We start from the raw sequence: 20,142 nt of genomic DNA on the forward strand, positions 1-20,142 counted from the left end.
CGTTCAGCAGAAGACCACACCGGGTACCACTGCTGTCAGCTAAGAACAGGAAACTGAGGCTACAATTCACACAGACTCACCAAAAAGATGGAAGAACCTTGTCTGGTCTGATGAGTCTCCATTCCTGCTGCCACATTCAGATGGTTGGGTCAGAATCTCAACCACATGGAAGCATGGATCCATCCTACCTCGTATCAACGGTTCAGGCAGGTGGTGGTGGTGTCATGGTGTGGGGGATAGGCTCCATGTCATCAAGCTGGAATCATCTCAGACTGGTTTCTAGAACATGACAATGAGTTCTCTGGACTCAAACGTTCTCCTCAGTCACCAGAACCCAATAGAGAACCTTTGGGATGTGGTGGAACGGGAGACCAGCATCATGGATGTTCAGCAGACAAATCTGCAGAAACTGATGCTGTCATGACAACATGGACCAAAGTCTCTGAGGAATGTTTCCAGAACCGTGTGGGATCAATGACACCAAGGATTAAGGCGGTTCTGAAGGTTAAAGGGGTCCAACCCGGTACCAGCAAGGTGGATCTAATGGTGAAGTGTACCTGCGTCAGTAGTTGTAGTTTAAAGATCCCACTTCTAAAAAACACATAAATAACTTTTATGTATAACGTTCTTGAAATGAGATGAGACTTAAAAAACAAAAAAAATTTTAAATTTCAATCAAATTTCAATGTTTTTTTCATTTTAAGGAATGACATGAGGAGATTTTAGAATTTAAATGCATCTGTTGACATAAACTATGAGTCATCAACGGAATTTTTCCTAAATATATCTGTGAATCTGTCTTCTAAGCCACATGCAGCGTTCAGCTTTTACTGGGATCTCCTGGAAGTTTCTATTCCAGGTTTTAGTGATGCCGTCCTGACAGCAGCATTAGGATTTTCTGTCACCTTCAGTTTTTCATGATTTTCTTTTCTAACTTTATCAGATCTTTCACTTTCTTAAACTATTTTCCACTGGCCGGTCCTGATCGGATCTTCTTCCTTTTCTGCATCATGACTTCTTAAGAAAGCAGGAACATGGCTGTAGAGCTTTAATTAGGAGGCGAAATCCACCCGGACGACCTGTAGGGGTTCTCGTCTGTGTGAGGGCGGCAGACGTTCAGCAGGTGTCACGCCGAGGACAAGAAAGCCCATCCAACGTAAGAAAATACACTCAGAGGTTCATAGAAACATGAAAAAATCTCAGATATTACTTGAAGCAGAGTTGAGTGTTATGTGTCACGGTTAGAGTGCTTTGCAACCAAGGAATTCAAGAAAGGTTCATGTATGAGACAGTGGGGGCAAAGGTCAAGGACCATGCGAGAGGACATCCATTCCAGAGGAAGAGCCGGAGAAAAAACATTCTCCTTTTTGTTTGCTGAAACATCTGGCTGCCTTAATTCTGACAGACACGCTGCAATAACATGAGGGGCCTGCAGCCTGCAGGAGCATTGCTCAACGTGGTCTGCTTACTTTGATTAAACTATTTTTTCTAGATAAAGCGTGGCTGCGTAAGCAGAAGGTTGAGCTGTATGGCTTGAAGACGCTCACACAGTCATCGTAAACTGACGTGTAGGTTTCACATTTAGACTCCTGCCTGGTTGCACGAGTTCTAGCTGGGACGACAGTGACGGAGGTTCAGACGGCCCTCTGAAGGTCGTGACCTGGTTTCAGGGGTCAGGGCAGCATGTGTGTGAGTACACTGCAATCCCTTCCCTGTTAAAGTTTGCCAGCAGAGGTCCTTTGGGCCCATCCCTGCATGTTTTACATCTTCCTCTGCAGCCGGACACATTTGACATCATTAAGCCACCCGGACTGGAGCCCGTCAGGTCATGCGGCCCTTTCTTTGGGAGGTCAGATTGAGTAAGTCCCTGAGGCTTTAGGACAAAGACTGGAGGAGGAAACAAATTCATCTATTTAGCCAGAAATCCCATCATCTCCTGTGCTGCTGTCTTTATATTCTGTTGCCCTGTATATGATTTCTTATGATATCTCACTCATTAGTGTCCAGTAAATGTATGAAAAGGTGGTATATTTTCCCCATTCGTCTAAAGTTCTCTGGAAAGAGCTTCAGGTGTGAGTTTTGGACCAAAGGTGTTCCACTCCAGACCCAGACAGTCGCTGACCTGCAGGTTTCTGGTTCCTGTCCCACTGGCTGTTGATGACATCAGTCGGGTCCCAGCTGTCCTGACAGATGTTTACGAATCTTTACGAATACTTTTTAAGAATACACTTACCACGCTCACAGAAATGGTACGTTCCGTTTTCATGATGGCCTCCAAGGAACTGCAAGACACACCGGCCCCCCCCTCTATGACGCTGCACGGCCCGGACAACCCAGAACCCACAGAACCCGTGAGGGTCAGCCCCCCTGTACGGGTGCATCATGGAGGCGGTTCCTCCAGTCTATGACCTCCTGCAGCTTTTCACCCACTTCCTGTGTTCCCTCTAAGCCATTGTCATGTCTCGTCAAGCGTCCTGTTGTCTCGTGTGGGGTTTCCTGTTTTGTTTTGAAAATCTAACCTACCTCTCGTTCCAGACGCACAGGTCCTTCAGGATCTACTGGATGGCCCTGTTGAAGCGAAAAAATAGATTTTCTGGAAATCTTATGGACTCAGCAAAAGAATGTGGCTTTAAAGGTCAAAAGGTCATGAGGCGCTGCGTCGCTTACGCTGAGCTAAACGACTGAAACCTCCACAAAGCTGGAACAAGAGTAATGCAAACGCTTTCACCAACCCATGCTGTCTGCAGACGTGCTGCTGGGATCCACACACTCCAGCAGCACACACTTGTTATCCCAGATTGATATCACTGCTTCTTGCCTGTACGTCAGTCTTATTATTGGGACAGCCCCCCCCCCTCCAGCCCCTCTGAAGTCACCCAGAGGGCCAGATAACGGGCAACCCAACATGTGGTTTGAGTTAGCATCTCTGAAACAAGCCCTCCTAATGCTGACAGTGTGAGTCTGTAGCTGTGCAGAAATGATTGTGTCTTTCACAAGTCTGCATGAATGTGTGTGTGTGTGTGTGTGCGTGAATGTGTGTGTGTGAATGTGTGTGTGTAAGTGCATATATGTGCATGTTTATGTCTGTGTGTGTGTGTGAATGTGTGTGTGTAAGTGCATATATGTGCATGTATATGTCTCTGTGTGAATGTGTGTGTGTACGTGTGTGTGTTCGTGCATATGTGTATGTATATATATGTGCGTGTGTATGTGTTTGTGTGTACGTGCATGTGTGTGCATGTGTGTGTGTGTGTGAATATGTGCATATTTGTGTGTGAGTCTCTCAGTGTGGTTCAAAGGGTTGTTGTGTCAGTAAATGTGTGTTTATGAGTTTTTGTGTGTGTGTGTGAATGTGTATAAAGGTGTGTCTCAACAGGAAGTTGGGTTCAGTCCATTGAGCCCGGATTCTTGACAAACGTGAAAAAGGGTCAGGGTCAGTGCGACACCCATCTGCACATGTCAGATCGTTCTCTGATTCAGTGGAGCTTGTTAAACTATAAAGCAGACTAAACACAATGGCACACTAATGATAAATTCAAATTCATTTATTCCTATAGCACCTTTAATGTAAAGAAAACAGTGCTGTACACAAAAACAAACTAGTAATTTAATAAGCCCCTCATGATAAAATACACCAAAACAAACACAATTAAAAGAGAAATGACTATAGAAAAAAAAAGAAAGAAGCTAAAGAGAGAACTCAGCGTCCGCTCTGTCCTCCTGTTGGCTGGGGTGTCAGCATAGACACTAACACCCCAGCCAAGGGGGGGAAACCTTTCATTTCATGAACGTTACGAGCATCAAGCAGACGCATTCTAACAGACTGCAGGTTTCACAGGGATGCGTGTCCGTTGGGGAACCGCTGCCGGATAACGCGCTCTGGGCGGAGCGGCCTGAACTCTGCCTGAGCGGTAACGGTCCGTCCCACAGGGACCCGGCTGTTTGTTGGTCCAGCAGTATATTTATCGACCGCCAGTGCTTCTCAGTGATATCCTGGATGCAGGAATGGGCGGCTGGAGGGACGGATTGTTTGTTTGTCGGAGGATGGGGGTCACAGGGTGGCAGCACGAGCTGGCATGGACCGATGTTCCCAGGAATGAGCCGACCCACGTCTGCATGGGCCTCCTGACAAGCCAGATTTATGAAATCGGATGAAATGAGCTTCACATTGTCTGTCTGTCTGCATCTCTGTGGGGGGTAGCTTCTCCTCATCTGACTCTTTGATTCGGGATGCAATCGAGGTCATGGAGAGGTCACGCAGAAACACGTCAGATAACAAACATTTGTTAGTTTAGCTATTTTCCATACCTGGAATCCAGATGGTCCATTTTCAAAAACTGAAATAAATTAGAGTTCGGTCCGTTTCCTCGGGTTCCTTCACCATGTTTCCGAAATTCTTCGCAAACAGCTGAATCCAAGATTGCTAATGTCAGTTATGTGTGTGTCTGTGTGCAAATATGTGTGTGTTTGTGTGCAAATATGTGTGTGTCTGTCAGTGTGGGTGAAAGGGCTGTTGTGTAACTGTTATGTGTGATTATGAGTTTGTGTTAATGTGTGTGTAAAGGTGTGTCTCAGCAGTCTCAGTGAAGACGAGACTTTTAGCTGTTTTCCTTCTTTCAGTGGGTAATAAATGTCTTATAGACCCCCCCCCCCATCCCACCACCCTTCTTCATGATGCAGAAACCTGTTCCTGTTTAGACCAGTTCATATTTAATCTAGTTCCTGTTTAGACCAGTTCTCATTAAGACCAAAGGACAAAAGCGCATGGATTCTGATTTTCTCAGATCGGATTCAGGCCTCATTCATATGTGGAAATAAATCGGATACGTGCATTAGCGTGTGCCATGTAAGCAGACAAATCGGATATTCCCCAGGAAATGCGAGTCGTACATCAGTGACGTCAACTCAGGAGACACCAACTGAGATCACATGACTTATTAAGGTGCTTTTGTGCGCTGATGTTGTTGTCAGCGTGTTACCTTTCAGCCTCAGGCTTCAGACTGTAGTCGGAAACCGCTGTTATTCCCGGTCCGGTCCCGGTCGGGACGCAAACGGTAATTAATCAAGCTGGACACCGTTGCTATGGAACAGGCTAGAAGCCGTTTATTTCTTTGATTGTGTTGCGGAGTGTGGGCGTGTATGATGGCGACCGCGCGTGCTGAGTGTGTGTAAGGAGAGGAGAGGGGGTGTCACCACGGAGCGGGGGAGTGTTAAAGAACCGTAAATTAGAAATAATGTGTCTCCCCCAAAAGTTTTGGAGTCTTTCTTAACCCACTCTGGAGGCTGAGGGTTCAGAACGGGAAAGTGAACCCCGAAGGAGAATCCGCCTTCGGCCCTGAAGACAATCTCCCGTGCGTTTCTGACCACGGTCGGAAAAAGAGAAGTCATCCCGCAGGAAAGGTTCAACACTTGGATCAAACTGTTAGTACAGCACAACGTCTCCAAACACTTCCTCATTCAAAACTCAGAGAGAGCCGAGCAGCCCTCCTTTTTCCTCTCCAATCTAGAGCGCCCGAGGCAACGCCTCCTTCCTCGCTGAGTTGCCTCCATGACAACCGCAGTCACAAAAGTCCGAAAGAGGTCCGCGGAAGGTGGAAATGCTGCTACGTAGTCCTCAGAACGTCCTGTTCCTGTCTACGTCTAAATGCAAAAATCAGATACGGGTCACTTTTAAAAGATGATGTAAGCGGGTCGTCAATCAGATATAGTCCGAAAATCGGATATGGGCATCAAGACCTGCAGTGTAAATGCAGCCTTAGACCAGTTCTCATTCAGACCAGTTAGACCAGTTCTCATTTAGACCAGTTCTCATTCAGACCAGTTCTCATTCAGACCAGTTCTCCTTCAGATCAGTTCTCATTCAGACCAGTTCTCTTTCAGACCAGTTCTCCTTCAGATCAGTTCTCATTCAGACCAGTTCTCATTCAGACCAGTTCTCATTCAGACCAGTTCTCTTTCAGACCAGTTCTCATTTAGACCAGTTCTCATTAAGACCAGTTCTCATTCAGACCAGTTCCTGTTCAGACCAGTTCTCATTCAGACCAGTTTTCATTCAGACCAGTTTTCATTTAGACCAGTTCTCATTCAGACCAGTTTTCATTTAGACCAGTTCTCATTCAGACCAGTTTTCATTTAGACCAGTTCTCATTTAGACCAGTTCTCTTTTAGACCAGTTCTCATTCAGACCAGTTCTCATTCAGACCAGTTTTCATTTAGACCAGTTCTCATTCAGACCAGTTTTCATTTAGACCAGTTCTCATTCAGACCAGTTCTCATTCAGACCAGTTCTCTTTTAGACCAGTTCTCATTCAGATCAGTTCTCATTCAGACCAGTTCCTGTTCAGACCAGTTCTCATTTAGACCAGTTCTCATTTAGACCAGTTCTCTTTTAGACCAGTTCTCTTTTAGACCAGTTCTCATTCAGACCAGTTTTCATTCAGACCAGTTCTCATTCAGACCAGTTCTCATTCAGACCAGTTCTCATTCAGATCAGTTCTCATTCAGACCAGTTTTCATTTAGACCAGTTCTCATTCAGACCAGTTTTCATTTAGACCAGTTCTCATTCAGACCAGTTCTCATTCAGACCAGTTCTCTTTTAGACCAGTTCTCATTCAGATCAGTTCTCATTCAGACCAGTTTTCATTTAGACCAGTTCTCATTCAGATCAGTTTTCATTTAGACCAGTTCTCATTCAGATCAGTTCTCATTCAGACCAGTTCTCTTTTAGACCAGTTCTCATTCAGACCAGTTCTCATTCAGACCAGTTCCTGTTCAGACCAGTTCTCATTCAGTCCAGTTCTCATTTACATAAATGCATGTGGCAGATTCTTGTAGCAGATTGGTGAGATTTGTAATCTCTTGAATGTGAGGATTACAGATCTAACTTTATCGTTCCGAGTTCCCCTGACAGGAGTCCGGTCTTCTCTGGTTTCTTGCTCTTTGGATCTTCCTGGTTCCTCTGTTGTTCTGATGGAACCGTGGTTCTCACTGAAAGCCAGAAACTTTTGAAAATCTTCCCTTTGATTGAAACTCACAGTAGAATGTGGCAGTCCTGCAGGAGTCCTCCTCTTCCTCAGAGCAGATTGGGGTCAGATCCGGTTTCTGAAGCAGGACCCGGTCCTCTTCCTCAGAACGGTCTGATCAGGTACTCAGCATGTCAGATACATCTGAAAACTAACAGGGGAACGCTGCAGGAGCTGTGCTGTGGGTTTCATGCAGACACTTGAATAAAATCTTATGTTTAGATTCTTCAGACTTAAGTTTCTAAGAAGGAAACCAAAAGTTGGGTTTAAACCAAAGAGATGAACCTGATCAAACCCAAACAGATCTGGTTTGTTCTCTGCTGTAGTGGCAGGAGAACATTGTTGGATCTTAGTGTCCTGTCCATCACACGCTCTGACTCCGCTGAATCTCCTCACTTCCTGCTTGCAGCTGGAGAACTTCATCCAGAAGAACCTGAGGAGAGGCGTGGCCAACATCCCGTCTCACGTTGTCCACAACCAAACGGCCACGATGCTGGAGATCGGAACCAACCTGCTGACGCACACGGCGGAGCAGACGCGGAAACTCAACGTGGTGGAGGCCAAGGTGACCGCGGGCGGGTTCTGGCTCTGCCCGGTCCTCCGGGCTTGTCTGACTCTTGCTCCCTCCTCAGGTGCTGAATCAAACCTCTCGGATTGAGATCCAGCTTCTGGAGAACTCTTTGTACACCAACAAGCTGGAGAAGGAGCTGCTGCAGCAGACCACTGAGATCCGGCAACTGCGAGACAAAAACAGGTAAAAGGCGAAGGTTTGATCCCGGACTCCCGTTCCAGTCTTTCCCTGCAGTGATGACAGGATCTGAGCACCGAGGCTTCACCTTCAGTGTATTGGATTTCTTTAGAAACCAGCCGAAGGCGTCTTCAGCTCCTCCCCATGCGGAGGCCAAGGTCTGCAAATGATCTTTGGTGTGTGGGACAGACGTGTTTTTCAGGATTCTTGAATCACTTTGAGATGGAATAATCACCTTTAAAGCAGCTTTCCTCTGCGAGCCGCTGCAGCTGTGAGCAGAGATCGTATTCCCCGCTGCTGCAGGAGAAAACACACTTTACACACGTCTGCAACAATAAGTCATGACATGAAAGCGACCTGGAAGCAGCAACGTTCTGCTTGGAGAAGCCATGGTTTATGGTTTTCTTTGCAGAACGCTGCAGCGGGTCCTGACTGGAACCTTATAAAAATTGTCTTTAAAACCTAAAAACAGTCTTTTCCTTGATTAAATCAAAGATAAAGAACTACTTTCAAAAGGTTTGAAGGTGTTTTCATCCCTCTGCTGTTCAACGATCTGAACGGTTGTGTTTTATTGCCTGTTGCCTGTTTTCATCTGAAATGTGAGATGAAAACTACAAATAGATCCTTTACAGCTGCTTCTGTCTGAGGAAATAGACTGCATCCACTGCAGCCTGAAATGAATGCTCTGTGGAAACCAGAGGCGAACAACTCCCCCTCATTAAATTATTTTTCTAAGCAGCACAACAGACACACTTATGACTTTGACCGTGAAAGCTGACACGCCCACATGCCTCCACCCGCTGCTGCAGGAACCACAGCGTTCGGTCTGCACCGCTGTCCACGTGCAGCTCAGCAGGTCAGGAGCTGATGACGCGTTTCAGGTCCGGAATGACCACCATGACTCACCATCGTGAGGAGGTTTCCTCCCTCCATCAGAGCACAGAAGGTTCAAGCGGAGGCTGCGTTTACCAAACGATCCATCCTGCATGATCCCAGATATCTGGAGGACTTTAGTGATTCGCTTCCCCCACGATGCAGCTCAGTGTGGTAACGTCCAGCAGCCCTGGAGGACTTTGGGTTGCATTAAACTCCAGGTTCACATTCTCTTTGCCTCAGACACACAGATGCAAGAAAAATGTCCGAACATCAAACTTCTCTTGTGCTCAGCAGTAAAGGTTTGATGTGAAGCAGTAGGAATGGTGGTGTACCTGATGACGAACGGCAGTGACACGTGCTGAACATGTCTGACGACCCGCATGGTTATGATGAGGAGCCTTTACCATCTTCATGTTGGCGTCTGTCCTGACTTCTCTTTCATTCGAGCAACAGCTCCCTCTAGTGGATTAAAATGAAAGCATTCAGAGAGGAGCCAGGACCAAATCTGTCACGCGTCACCAACCTGCACCAGAAACCTTCATCATTCAGAAGAACAAGGGTGGAGCACTGACACCGACAGAAACATGCTTCCAGTTTGATGAGGACGGCAGTAAAGCCAGACTGAAGGAAGGATGAGGATCGAACCTGCAGACAAATGTCTGTGCGTGTCTTTAGAGTCTTCAAGGAAGAAACAAAAGTTGGAAATCCCAAATGAAACTGGTCCAGACTAAAGCCAAAGAGAGGAGCAGGTCTGAGCCCAAAGTCTTCAGAGACCAGAACCACCAAGAGCTCTGAGAGGACTGAAGGTTGAGGTTCCCAGAGGAAGAGGAGGGTGCTTCTTCACGTCCAACCTTTTTTCCTGACATGTTAGTGTCGTTCTGCTGTTTTTTCTTCTAGACGTGCAAAGACAGATCTGACTCCATAAACAGGAGAAGCTCCTTTATGAACGCAACGCTGAGGTCACAGCAGACGCTGGAGAACTTTGCTGCTCCTGCAGCCTCAGTGGCAGTCAGGCCGAAGGAGATTCACCTGATGACTGAATCAGTCCCAGATGACAGTAACAGTGAAGGGGCGGCCCACTGTCGTTGTGTCACACTTCCCCCTGCCTGCGTCCTGGTGTGTGAATGAGCATGGACGTCCCGGTGATGGTCAGGGGGGCCGTACTGGCAGCCCCGCCTCTGCCAGTCTGCCCCGGGGCAGCTGTGGCAGCATCAGCAAGAATGAATGAATAATGGACACACTGGAAGAACTTTAAAGCGCAGATAAATCCAATCCATTATTATAATTATTATTAACTGTAACCATGACAACGGCCCTCACAATCCAGGTCTGTTGAAAAAGAGCTGCATCAGGAGAACTGTTGTTTTAGGGCCTGTTGGGGGAACTTTAGTGAAGAACAATTACTTAATGACTCCGTAAACATCAACTTTTAATGGAAGTTCAACTTTCCCTTGAAAACCTTTATCGTTCCATCCTAGAAAAACAAAAGCACAGCTGCTCACAATGCTTGGAGCGGTTGAAAGGCAAACCAGAAAAACTGTTCAACCCCGGTCCTCCAAAACCGGGACGTCGCTGCGCCTAAAAATGACCAGAAATGACCTTCAGAGCTCAAACTCTGCGCCTGGACCTCAGGGTCACGCAGACCAGATGGATGTTCTTCTTGGTTTGGATGACCTTCTGCTTCTGCCATAAAACCTTCAAACTGGGAGGATTTTCCGACGATTCTCATGATTTACAGCAGAAAGCAGCTTAATGACTCGGCGGTGAACCGACGCTCTGCGCCTTCCTCTGTGCCTTTCAGCCGCTTGGAGAGCAAAGTTCAGAGGCTGGAGTCTCAGCAGAGAGGAGAGCTGGAGGACATGAGGGAGGAGAAGAACAAGCTGCAGGTAAGAGGGAGAGCCCATCCGTCTGTCTGTGTGTGTGTGTGTGTGGGGGGGGGGTCACAGCATCCATATGTCCAAACAGGTGAAAGGAACTTCAGCTAACAGCAACATGAGCAACAACTGCATGTGTTTAAATCCCAAAGAAGGAATAACTTTGAACAAGTGGAAGTTGTTTCTATCCTGTGAGATGAGTCAGTTATGGACCAGGATCCTGTTTCAGACTCAGAACAGCCTTCCTGTCAAACAAAGAAGAGGTGAATTGTTGTTGTTTGTCATCGGATGGACACAAATCGGATGTTTTTAGTTGCAGAAAAAAGAAAGAAAATCCGGATGTAAACAACAAAGTGAGGTGACGTCATGTTGAAATGAAAAAAACCTTTTACTTGTCTAATTAGATCTTTTTAATTGAATTTTGCTACACATTTACTAGAGAACTTTCTGAAGATGAAATGTCAAACACCATTTTAACTGAGTGAGAGAATAAGCGGTGTTGAAGAAGAAAAAGCGGTTTGATTTTCTTTTTCATTTTGAGTCAGCTTCATTTTGAAAATGAAAAAGCATTTCTAGTATTTTAATTATGCTACGGACCTGCTTCCATATGTTAGGAGGTAAAGACTAAATCAACGTTGATATTATAGATTTTTAACTAGTGACTAGTAACGGAAACCCCCACCCCCTCTGGATGGACACTAACGGCTCTGACTCCGCCCCCTGTCAGTTAGTGGTCCACACTCAGATGACGGCCATTGAGGCTTTGGAGAAGCAGCTGAGGCTCGCCAGCAGCAACAACACGGCTCTGCAGAGGCAGCAGGCGCAGCTGATGGAGTCCGTGCACACGCTCATTGCCATGGTGACCAGCACCACAGGTGCACGTGAGCGAGCACACACACTCTCAGGTGCAGTCAGACGGCAGCTCATCACCAAACCGCTGTTTGCAGGCCCGCCTCCTCAGAGCCAGGCGTGGCGGGACTGTGCAGATGCTTACAAAGCTGGGCACTCAGTCAGTGGACTGTACCATCTCTACATCAGCAACAGGACCGAGCCTGTGCAGGTAAGCACCCCTGCAGCCAAACTTTTAGTTTGAACCGTTCAGTTTGCTCATTATGCCTCTTTTCTAGAAAACATCTGTGAGTTCTATCAGTTCGTCTGTTATTATGGAGCGTTTTTGATAGTTTGAGAGGATGCATCATAATAATAATAATAAATTAATAAAACTTCCAATCAACAAGAGTTTCTCACCAATCTTCATTTTTTCCACACAACTCTGACCTTTGTAACGACACATTTATGCAAAGAAACCGCAATTTAGGAAAATCCTGCAGCAGTTTCACCAGAATAATCACTTTTAGTTGCTTAAATATTAAAATAAATGTCAAGTATTTCCCTTTAAAAAGCATTTCTCAATAAATCTGTAAACTCAAGCCATACTCCATAGCCTCTGAAAGACTTAAGTGTATTCAGAGTCCTGGATTTTAACCAAACATGGACGCATGCCGACTACTTTTATTTCTTCAAACACCAAACATTTTCCAAAGACTGTTTTATGACTCCAGTGCGTTCCAGTGAGCTTTGGTGCATGGTTTTCACAGAGACTTCTGGTAAATTTTCAGAACCTGGATTTTGGAATTTCTGTATTTCTGTAGATTCAGACATGCCTGCATTATGCAGTTAGGCTACGTTCACACTGCAGGACTTAATGCTCAATTCCGATTTTTTGAAAAAATCCGATATTTTTGCAAGGCAGTTCAGGTCGGATACATGTGGCCTGGCCGTTCAGAAGGAGGTTGCATTTCAAAAGATCGGTTACGCATCGGACCATCTTCCTAAGCTTAATCAGGACCGGGTCGCGGGGGCAGCAGTCTAAGCAGAGATGCCCAGACTTCCCTCGACCCAGCCACTTCCTCCAGCTCCTCTGGGGGGACCCCGAGGCGTTCCCAGGCCAGCTGAGAGACATAGTCTTTCCAACGTGTCCTGGGTCTTCCCCAGGGCCTCCGCCCAGTGGGACATGTCCACTGGGACACAGAACCCCTTGATGAAAGGAAAGAACAAGGACCCGATTACGTCGCCCGGATTGGCATCATCGGGACCCCACTCTGGAGCCAGGCCCGGGGTTGGGGCTCCCAGGCGAGTGCCTGATGACCAGGGCTCTTCCCACGGGCTCCAGTTGGGCCCGTGGGCCCGTGTTCCTGGTCCACGTTGGACTCCGGCAGCCTGCCCTTTTTTCACCGGTTCTGTTCATAGTTTTTATGGGCAGACTTTGTAGGTGCAGCCAGGGGCTGGAGGGGGCCTGGTTTGGGGACCACAGGATTTCCTCTCTGCTTTTTGCAGATGATGTTGTCCTGTTGGCTTCATTGAGCCAGGACCTCCAGCGTGCATTGGGGCGGTTTGTGGCCAAGTGTGAAGCGGCTGGGATGAGGGTCAGCACCGCTAAATCTGAGGCCATAGTTCTCGACCGGAGAAAGGTAGTTTGCCATCTCTCGGTGGGTGGAGTGTCCTTGCCCCAGGTGGAGGAGTTTAAATACCTTGGGGCCTTGTTCACGAGTGAGGGAAGACCGGAGCGCGACATTGACAGCCGGATCGGAGCGGTGTCCGTAGTTATGCGGTCGCTGTATCGGTCCGTTGTGGTGAAGAGAGAGCTGAGCCGAAAAGAAAAGCTCTCAATTTACCGGTCGATCTTTGTTCCAATACTCACCTATGGTCATGAGCTCTGGGTCATAACCCAAAGAACGAGGTCCCGAATACAAGCGGCTGACATGAGTTTCCTCCGTAGGGTGGCTGGGCGTTCCCTTAGAAATGGGGTGAGAAGCTCGGCCACCCGCGGAGAGCTCGGGGTAGAACCGCTTCTCCTCCACATTGAAAGGAGCCAGTTGAGGTGGCTCGGGCATCTAGTCCGGATGCCTCCTGGACGCCTCCCTGGAGAGGTGTTCAGGCTGCAGAGTGTCCACTAAAAAGTGATGATGGACACCAATGAAAGAGGTTCCGGTTACACAGTCTGAACGTTCTGTGTTGGGGCTCTGGCCTCAATGCCAGCTGGTAACTGGAACAACTGAACGTGGAACATGCGTTTGCAAACGTTAAACGTCGAGGCAAAAGTGGAACAAACGCTCGAAGGCATGAACTTTCCCTCTGAAATAATGCTCTGCATACGTGATGTGACGTATAAACCTCTGCCAGCTCATTCACCAGCGTCAGCAGAGCAGGCTTCAGGTTACCATGACAACGCGTCACACCGCGTGTCCAATAGTCCGCTTCATGTGAAAAACATCTTAAACTTTAAGCATGACAACATTAAAGTACTAGCAATCAATTTAATATTTATGTGTTTCATAAAAGACCGCGGTATAGGCGGGATAGTGCCCTTACAGGTGTACATTGTCAGACATTAATGGATGACGCAGAGGCGGGAACCGTCCAACGCCAAGCTGGGCATTGCTCCTCCTTCTTAATGACCACTGAGGCCAAACTGTTCAGAAGGATCCCTGATGGCTTCATGTTTCAGCAGAAAGTGTCTCTCTGTCCTCTGAAGGCGTACTGCGACATGGAGACCAGCGGTGGAGGCTGGACGCTCTTCCAGCGGCGCTTCAATGGCAGCCTGGACTTCCAGAGGAGCTGGAGGGAGTATAAAGCGGTCAGTCCTCCTCAGACAGACGTCTGTCAGAACAACACGTGTCGCTAAAGCCCATCGTGATCTTCCATCACAGGGTTTTGGAGACACGCTAGGAGAACACTGGCTGGGGAACGAAGTGCTGTACCAGCTGACCAGCCAGAGCCAATACACCATGAGGGTGGAGCTTAAGGACTGGGAGGGGAACTCTGCACATGCCCAGTACGACCGCTTCACCCTGACCAGTGAAAGACAGCAGTACAGGTGACACACACGCAGACACACACACACGCAGACACACACACACGCAGACACACCTACACACGCAGACACACACACGCAGACACACCTACACACGCAGACACACCTACACACGCAGACACACACACACGCACACACACACACGCAGACACACCTACACACGCAGACACACACACACGCAGACACACCCAGACACACACACACACAGACACACACACACGCAGACACACACACGCGCAGACACACCTACACACGCAGACACACACACACGCAGACACACCTACACACACACACACACACAGACACACAAACAGACACACCACACACACAAACACACACAGACTCACACAGACACACACACACGCAGACACACCTACACACACACACCCAGACACACACACAAACAGACACACCACACACACAAACACACACAGACTCACACAGACTCACACACACACATTCAGCCGAGTTCTTTTAATCATTTTTGGGTTCAAAAGCTTCATAATTTAATTTCTGCTTTCAATCACTCGTGTTGAATGTAATTGCTTCTCATTGGCTGAATTCTCAATCCTTGCATTCATGCCCCACCCCCTCCAGGTTGTATCTCAGAGGTTACAGCGGGACGGCAGGTAAGCAGAGCAGCCTGAACCCCCACGGGGCCGGCTTCAGCACCCGAGACCAGGACAACGACAACTGTGACCACTGCAAATGTGCCCTGATGCTAACTGGAGGTGAGCAGACCAGCAGCCGTCTGCCATGACCGCCGCCATGACCGCCACCATGACCGATGTTCATGTACAGAAGTCTGAAAACAGACGAACATCCAGTTAAAGTCGTAAACGGCTGCTACGGCAAAGTGTTTCCTGCTGATGAAGATCAGTTCTTTTAGAAAAGGTCATCCATCCGTTAATCCCCCCCCCCCCCCCCCCCGCTCTTCTCCTTTAGCCATCGCCAACAAACACAGCTCTATGGTTCAATCTCACAGTGGGGTAATCGTTCAGGAAAAGCCCCAAACCCCCCAGGGGAGAAAACTTCAGTGATTACCATTCGGTCTGTTAAAATCACAGCAATTTACAGAGAAACACTGAGAAAGACAGAGGCGGGAAAAAGCTGCTAATGACCCGAACTGCAGCCGCATTAGCCGATAATGAGACCTTCATCCAGAAAAAGCTCCGAGGCCAGCCTCGTTTTCAGACACACGTCACCAAGCAAAGCCTTCAGCTTATCGCCCCCACCGTTAGGATTCGTCAGCATTCCACTTTCTCTAACAGTCCTAATGGCTAGCAGCTAAACAAAACATCGTTTCACATTTTCACTGAGGGCAAACAAAAGCCAGATGGCAGAAATCCAGCTGTGGAGGCGGAACCCAAGTCCTTTCTGTGGCTTTGGCTTCAGAAACAGCCTCAACTGGTTGTCTAGATTTGAACAGGGTCAGTGAAACAAGGAAAAAGTCAGATCAGAATCCACCCTAACCCCCCCACAGAAAAATCAGTTTTACACCACGCTAAAATGAAACGTGGTGACGTTCTGGAGCCCAATCCGAACCGACTGCTGTCTCGCTGGACCAGAGCTGCGGTCTCACGTCAGAGAGCTAAGGTGAGATAAAGTCACCTGGAGGGAACCGGGAACAGCCGGAATGAGAACGTTTGTTCTCTTCAGGTAGAAATCTCAAGGTTCTCCAGAAAAACCAGAGGAATCCAAATAACCATGACCTGAGAAAAACTCAGGATAACATTAGATCAGTGACCCGGTCTGCTCCAAGCTCCTCTGGACACGTCCCAACCTGTTCAGATCACAGACTGTACGTGGAAACTGGACTGAGGGAGTGTGATGCCCACCCCCACAAAGAAGACGGTTTGATTCTACCTCCAACCAAACAAAGTCAAAGCAGTCGCCATTTTTCCGTGATATGGAGCCAGATGTCGTCATTAAGCAGCTATAAGTCCAAGTCGGTCTGAGTCAATGTTTCTACAGCAACCACCAATCAGGAGGGAGCTTGTTGGAAGGCCACACCCATTCCACTGGAAAGCTGGCTACATAAAATCTGTCAATCAAAGGTGTTGGATGTTACGGCCAGCAGGCTCCGCCTACTTTTACTTAGGCTTCTGATTGGTCCGTTTAAGACTTGAATAACTTGAACTAAGAAAAAATATTTAAAAGAGACGATTCTCAAGAAGATGTTAGAAAATGGTGTCAGATCCAGAACGGTTCTTCTGACTGAGGAACAGCTGTTTGTTTCTCCATAGAAGTCTACGGGACTTCCTGTTTAGAACGCCAGGGGGGAGGAGTCACTCAGTCCAATCCAGACACCATGTGTTTGCGTTTCAGACCCTTTATCTGCTGCATGTTATCAGGATTCAATTGAAGAGACTCTTGATTCTATGGGTTTGTCTGCTGTCAGATGTGGGCGTGGCTTTCCAAAAACCCAGGACGATCCTATGATTTAGCCCAAATATTTTTCACTTTATGAATGAAACTGTAACATAAAGATTGGATTCTGCATATTTTTTGCCATCATGGTTCTGAAACATGAACATGTTCAGAGCTCAGCCAGAACGTTTTGCAATCCGATTGAAGTCTGTTTTATTTTGCAAAAGCTGAAGTCATTACTGTATTTTGCCTGCAGGTTGAACTCTCTCTACCTTCCTCTCTCTTGCACTCAGGTTGGTGGTTCGACGCCTGTGGATTCTCCAACCTAAATGGGATCTACTACACCGTGGGCCACAACATCCGGAAGCTGAACGGCATCAAGTGGCACCACTTCAGAGGTCCCAGCTACTCTCTGCGCTCCACTTCCATGATGGTACGACCCTACGACTTCTGACCACGCCTCCAAAGGACTCCTGAGAGCTGCCTCTAAGCGTCAGGACCCCCCAGTGGACCCTCAGCGTCTTTGTAAAATCCTCCCTGTGGCGTTCAGCGCCCACCCTGAAGCCATCGCTCCCTCGGATCCAGAACAGGGGATTGAGGTTTGCTGGAAGCTTCCTGCATCTCAAAGGGTTTGTTGTTATGACGTGTCCATCCTCGTCTTCAGAACACTTTCAAGGGGTTTTGAGCTCAGAACTTCAGGACAAACCCGTACAACATTATACTCCAGTTTAGTAGATTCTAAGAAACCAAAAAACCTTTGAAACAATGAAGCTGTGAGAAGATGAAGACGTCACACGGTGAACCTTCCACTAAGAAAGGGACATTCAGAGGCTCAACCTGAAGAGCAGCTTCGGTTTCTGCAGCCTGTCTGCCTTCAGTTTTAAAAAGAGGGTCTTCCTGCAGCAAAGTGGCGTTTGTGATGGAGACTCTGTGGAGCGTGTGGGTGAGAGACAAAGAGACCACTGCAGTCAGACCAAAGACCATAAACAACAGCCTGACGCGTCCGGATGGGTCCAGTCACAAACTGAAGTCTCATTGATCATTCTGATGAGCTGGGACTACATCAGCAGATGATCGGGGGGGATTCCTGCCTCCAGGCCCTGAACCACAAATGTGGTTGGACTTCTGTCTGACATGCGGAAACAGACAAATAATAAAGTTTCTAGAGCGACTGTCTGAGCAGACAGAAACTGTGGGGCTTTCAGGAATCAAACAGGAAGAAGCAAATGAAAAAACACCGACAGGTACAATCCAGATCAAACCCAATTTTAGTGTCTGGATGAAAGTTTTAGCAACAAGACAAACAAAAGAGGAAAAATAAGAAGGAACAAACTAAAATTGTGACCCAGCAGAGTCTGAATTCTGAGTCAAAGACTTTTCCTGTTTGGTGTTTTTGTGTGATGCTCATGCAGACGGACATATTTATTGTATTCATGGCATTGGACTATTAAAGTGATCTACGTTTTTGTTCACATCTGAGCTGTTTGTCGTCAGTACCAAATGGTTCTGGTTTTGAATTCAAAGCTTGGGGGATAGCTGGAGGATTATGTATGTATGTCTGACACGTTTCTGCATGTTTTCATGACAACACGCTCTTATTATTTCATGGTGAGTTGGTTTATCATCAGAGATGGCAGAAAATGCTGGATTAAGAGGAACAGCCATGCTCTGAAGGCAGTGAAGGAGCCAACGACAAACCCAACACAGGTGATGAAGATCCCCACTGAACCTCACTGACGAACAGGTGAGAGAGTTTAAATGCAACCAAACCTTTGAGGACAGCAGATCTTAACGCTTATGAAGACTTGGAAGAGAGGAACTGTAAGATCACGCCACTAACTTTTCTTCAGTGCAGGAGCTGTGATTTATGTTTTATTACATATTTCATCGGTTATCCGTCGTATGTAAAGGTTTCATATCGTGTATTTTAGTAACTCACAAAGGTAGCCAACAGTTGGAGTTTTCTTTTTAAATAAGGCTTTTAATAATGATAATGGATTAGACGAATCTGTGCTTTTCCAGACGTGACGTCCACAGCTGTCCCGGGGCGTTAACGGCCCGCCACATTCCTACGCATTCACACACCAGGGAGGGTGAGGTGTCTTGCCCAAGGACACAACCACAGTTGGCTGGGGGGAGCGGGTATCAAACCACCGACCCCTTCGATTATTGGCCCACCCCCTCAGCCACCTGAGCCTCCGCCTTAATAGATAAAGCCCTGACCTGAACCCTAAGCTTAACCGTTACCAGAAGCTGGGGAAAGTATGGTACACTGGGGTTCTGTCCTCCACTCTCCTCTGTTCTTGATCATTATTTATCATTTAGTTCTCCATGTCTCTGCTTGGCTGTGGACCCCCCCTCTGGCTCGTCTGGCGTCCCCAGCCGTCCCCCAACTCCGTCTGGATGAAGCTCGTCTGCTGGACTATTTAAACATGTAGTTGAGTTTGATAAGTTAATTCTTCTCTAAGAGTTCTGGTCCATCGCCTGTCTGTCCTGGGGGAGGATCCCTCCTTCATGTGGACCCCCCTGAGGTTTCTTCTTTTCTTCTGTTTATCTGGAGGTTTTCCTTACCGAGGAGGAGGGTCTAAGAGAGGGGTGTTAGTTTAGTTTAGCCATTACCTGTTGAATTCTATGACTTTATGTTCTTTATGATTCATGTTTATCATTCAATCACAGGTATGAAGCCCATTGAGACGACTGTTGTTGCAAATATTGAGCTATATGAATAAAATTGAATTGAATAAAGTTTTCCAAACTTCTTTGATGCTGTGAAAAGCAATGCCCCCCCCCCCCATATTACTACTAATTCACAAGTTTTGTTTACTTGGACTCGCATGGATGGACTGCCAGTCCAGTGGAGTAAAGTGAGACCAGTGAGAACTGCTCTTCATCCACATCTGTCTCTTATCATAAACACTCTGATGCCCTCAGCAGACGGCCTCAGGGTTCTGCTCTTCATTCTGAGATCCATCCATGTTCTAAAGCCGCTCAACCACGGGGTTGCTGGAGCCTATCCCAGCAATTCTGAAGGAGAATTTCACCTGCAGCTAAGAATAGTGGGCTGTTGGGCAGGGCGGGATGAAAACATGCCCCGCAGCTCTGAAGGAGTCTGGTGATGGTTTGTGTCCCAAAGCAGGGACCCAAAATCCAGACTGGTTCCTGAATGAGCCTGAAGGCCGCGTCACACTGCAGCTTTGTATAATCTGCACATTGGCCATGGATGAAATGTCGGTCTTCCATGATCCATGCGTGATATAAGTAATTCACAAGTGTTTTTGTGCTGGTCATTCGTCGATGTGTGCAGATGTCCGTCGAAGGGTTCGGCCGACAGGTCTTTCAGTGAATCCACATCGCCGGACACCACCCGCGAGAGACCT

At 47.4% G+C, this 20,142-nt stretch overlaps 1 protein-coding gene across 2 annotated transcripts in view; it reads left to right on the forward strand.

The window, feature by feature from the left end:
• The window catches only part of LOC101171463 (angiopoietin-1), a 65,081-nt gene extending 46,843 nt beyond the window's left edge, over positions 1 to 18,238 (forward strand). Inside the window, exons 2-10 of one of the 2 annotated variants that reach the window (XM_023955354.1) lie at positions 7,433 to 7,588; positions 7,656 to 7,777; positions 10,449 to 10,533; positions 11,249 to 11,396; positions 11,469 to 11,581; positions 14,057 to 14,158; positions 14,232 to 14,398; positions 14,993 to 15,126; positions 17,059 to 18,238. In XM_023955354.1, coding sequence (XP_023811122.1) covers positions 7,433 to 7,588; positions 7,656 to 7,777; positions 10,449 to 10,533; positions 11,249 to 11,396; positions 11,469 to 11,581; positions 14,057 to 14,158; positions 14,232 to 14,398; positions 14,993 to 15,126; positions 17,059 to 17,219 — 1,188 coding nt within the window. In that variant the 3' untranslated portion in view covers positions 17,220 to 18,238. Of the gene's footprint in view, positions 1 to 7,432; positions 7,589 to 7,655; positions 7,778 to 10,448; positions 10,534 to 11,248; positions 11,582 to 14,056; positions 14,159 to 14,231; positions 14,399 to 14,992; positions 15,127 to 17,058 lie in introns of both variants that reach the window. The other variant, XM_023955353.1, reaches the window with a different exon arrangement.
• The last annotated feature ends 1,904 nt before the right edge of the window (positions 18,239 to 20,142 follow it).

The sequence above is a fragment of the Oryzias latipes genome, chromosome 5, assembly GCF_002234675.1.
Source record: "Oryzias latipes chromosome 5, ASM223467v1".
Lineage (NCBI taxonomy): Eukaryota > Metazoa > Chordata > Actinopteri > Beloniformes > Adrianichthyidae > Oryzias > Oryzias latipes.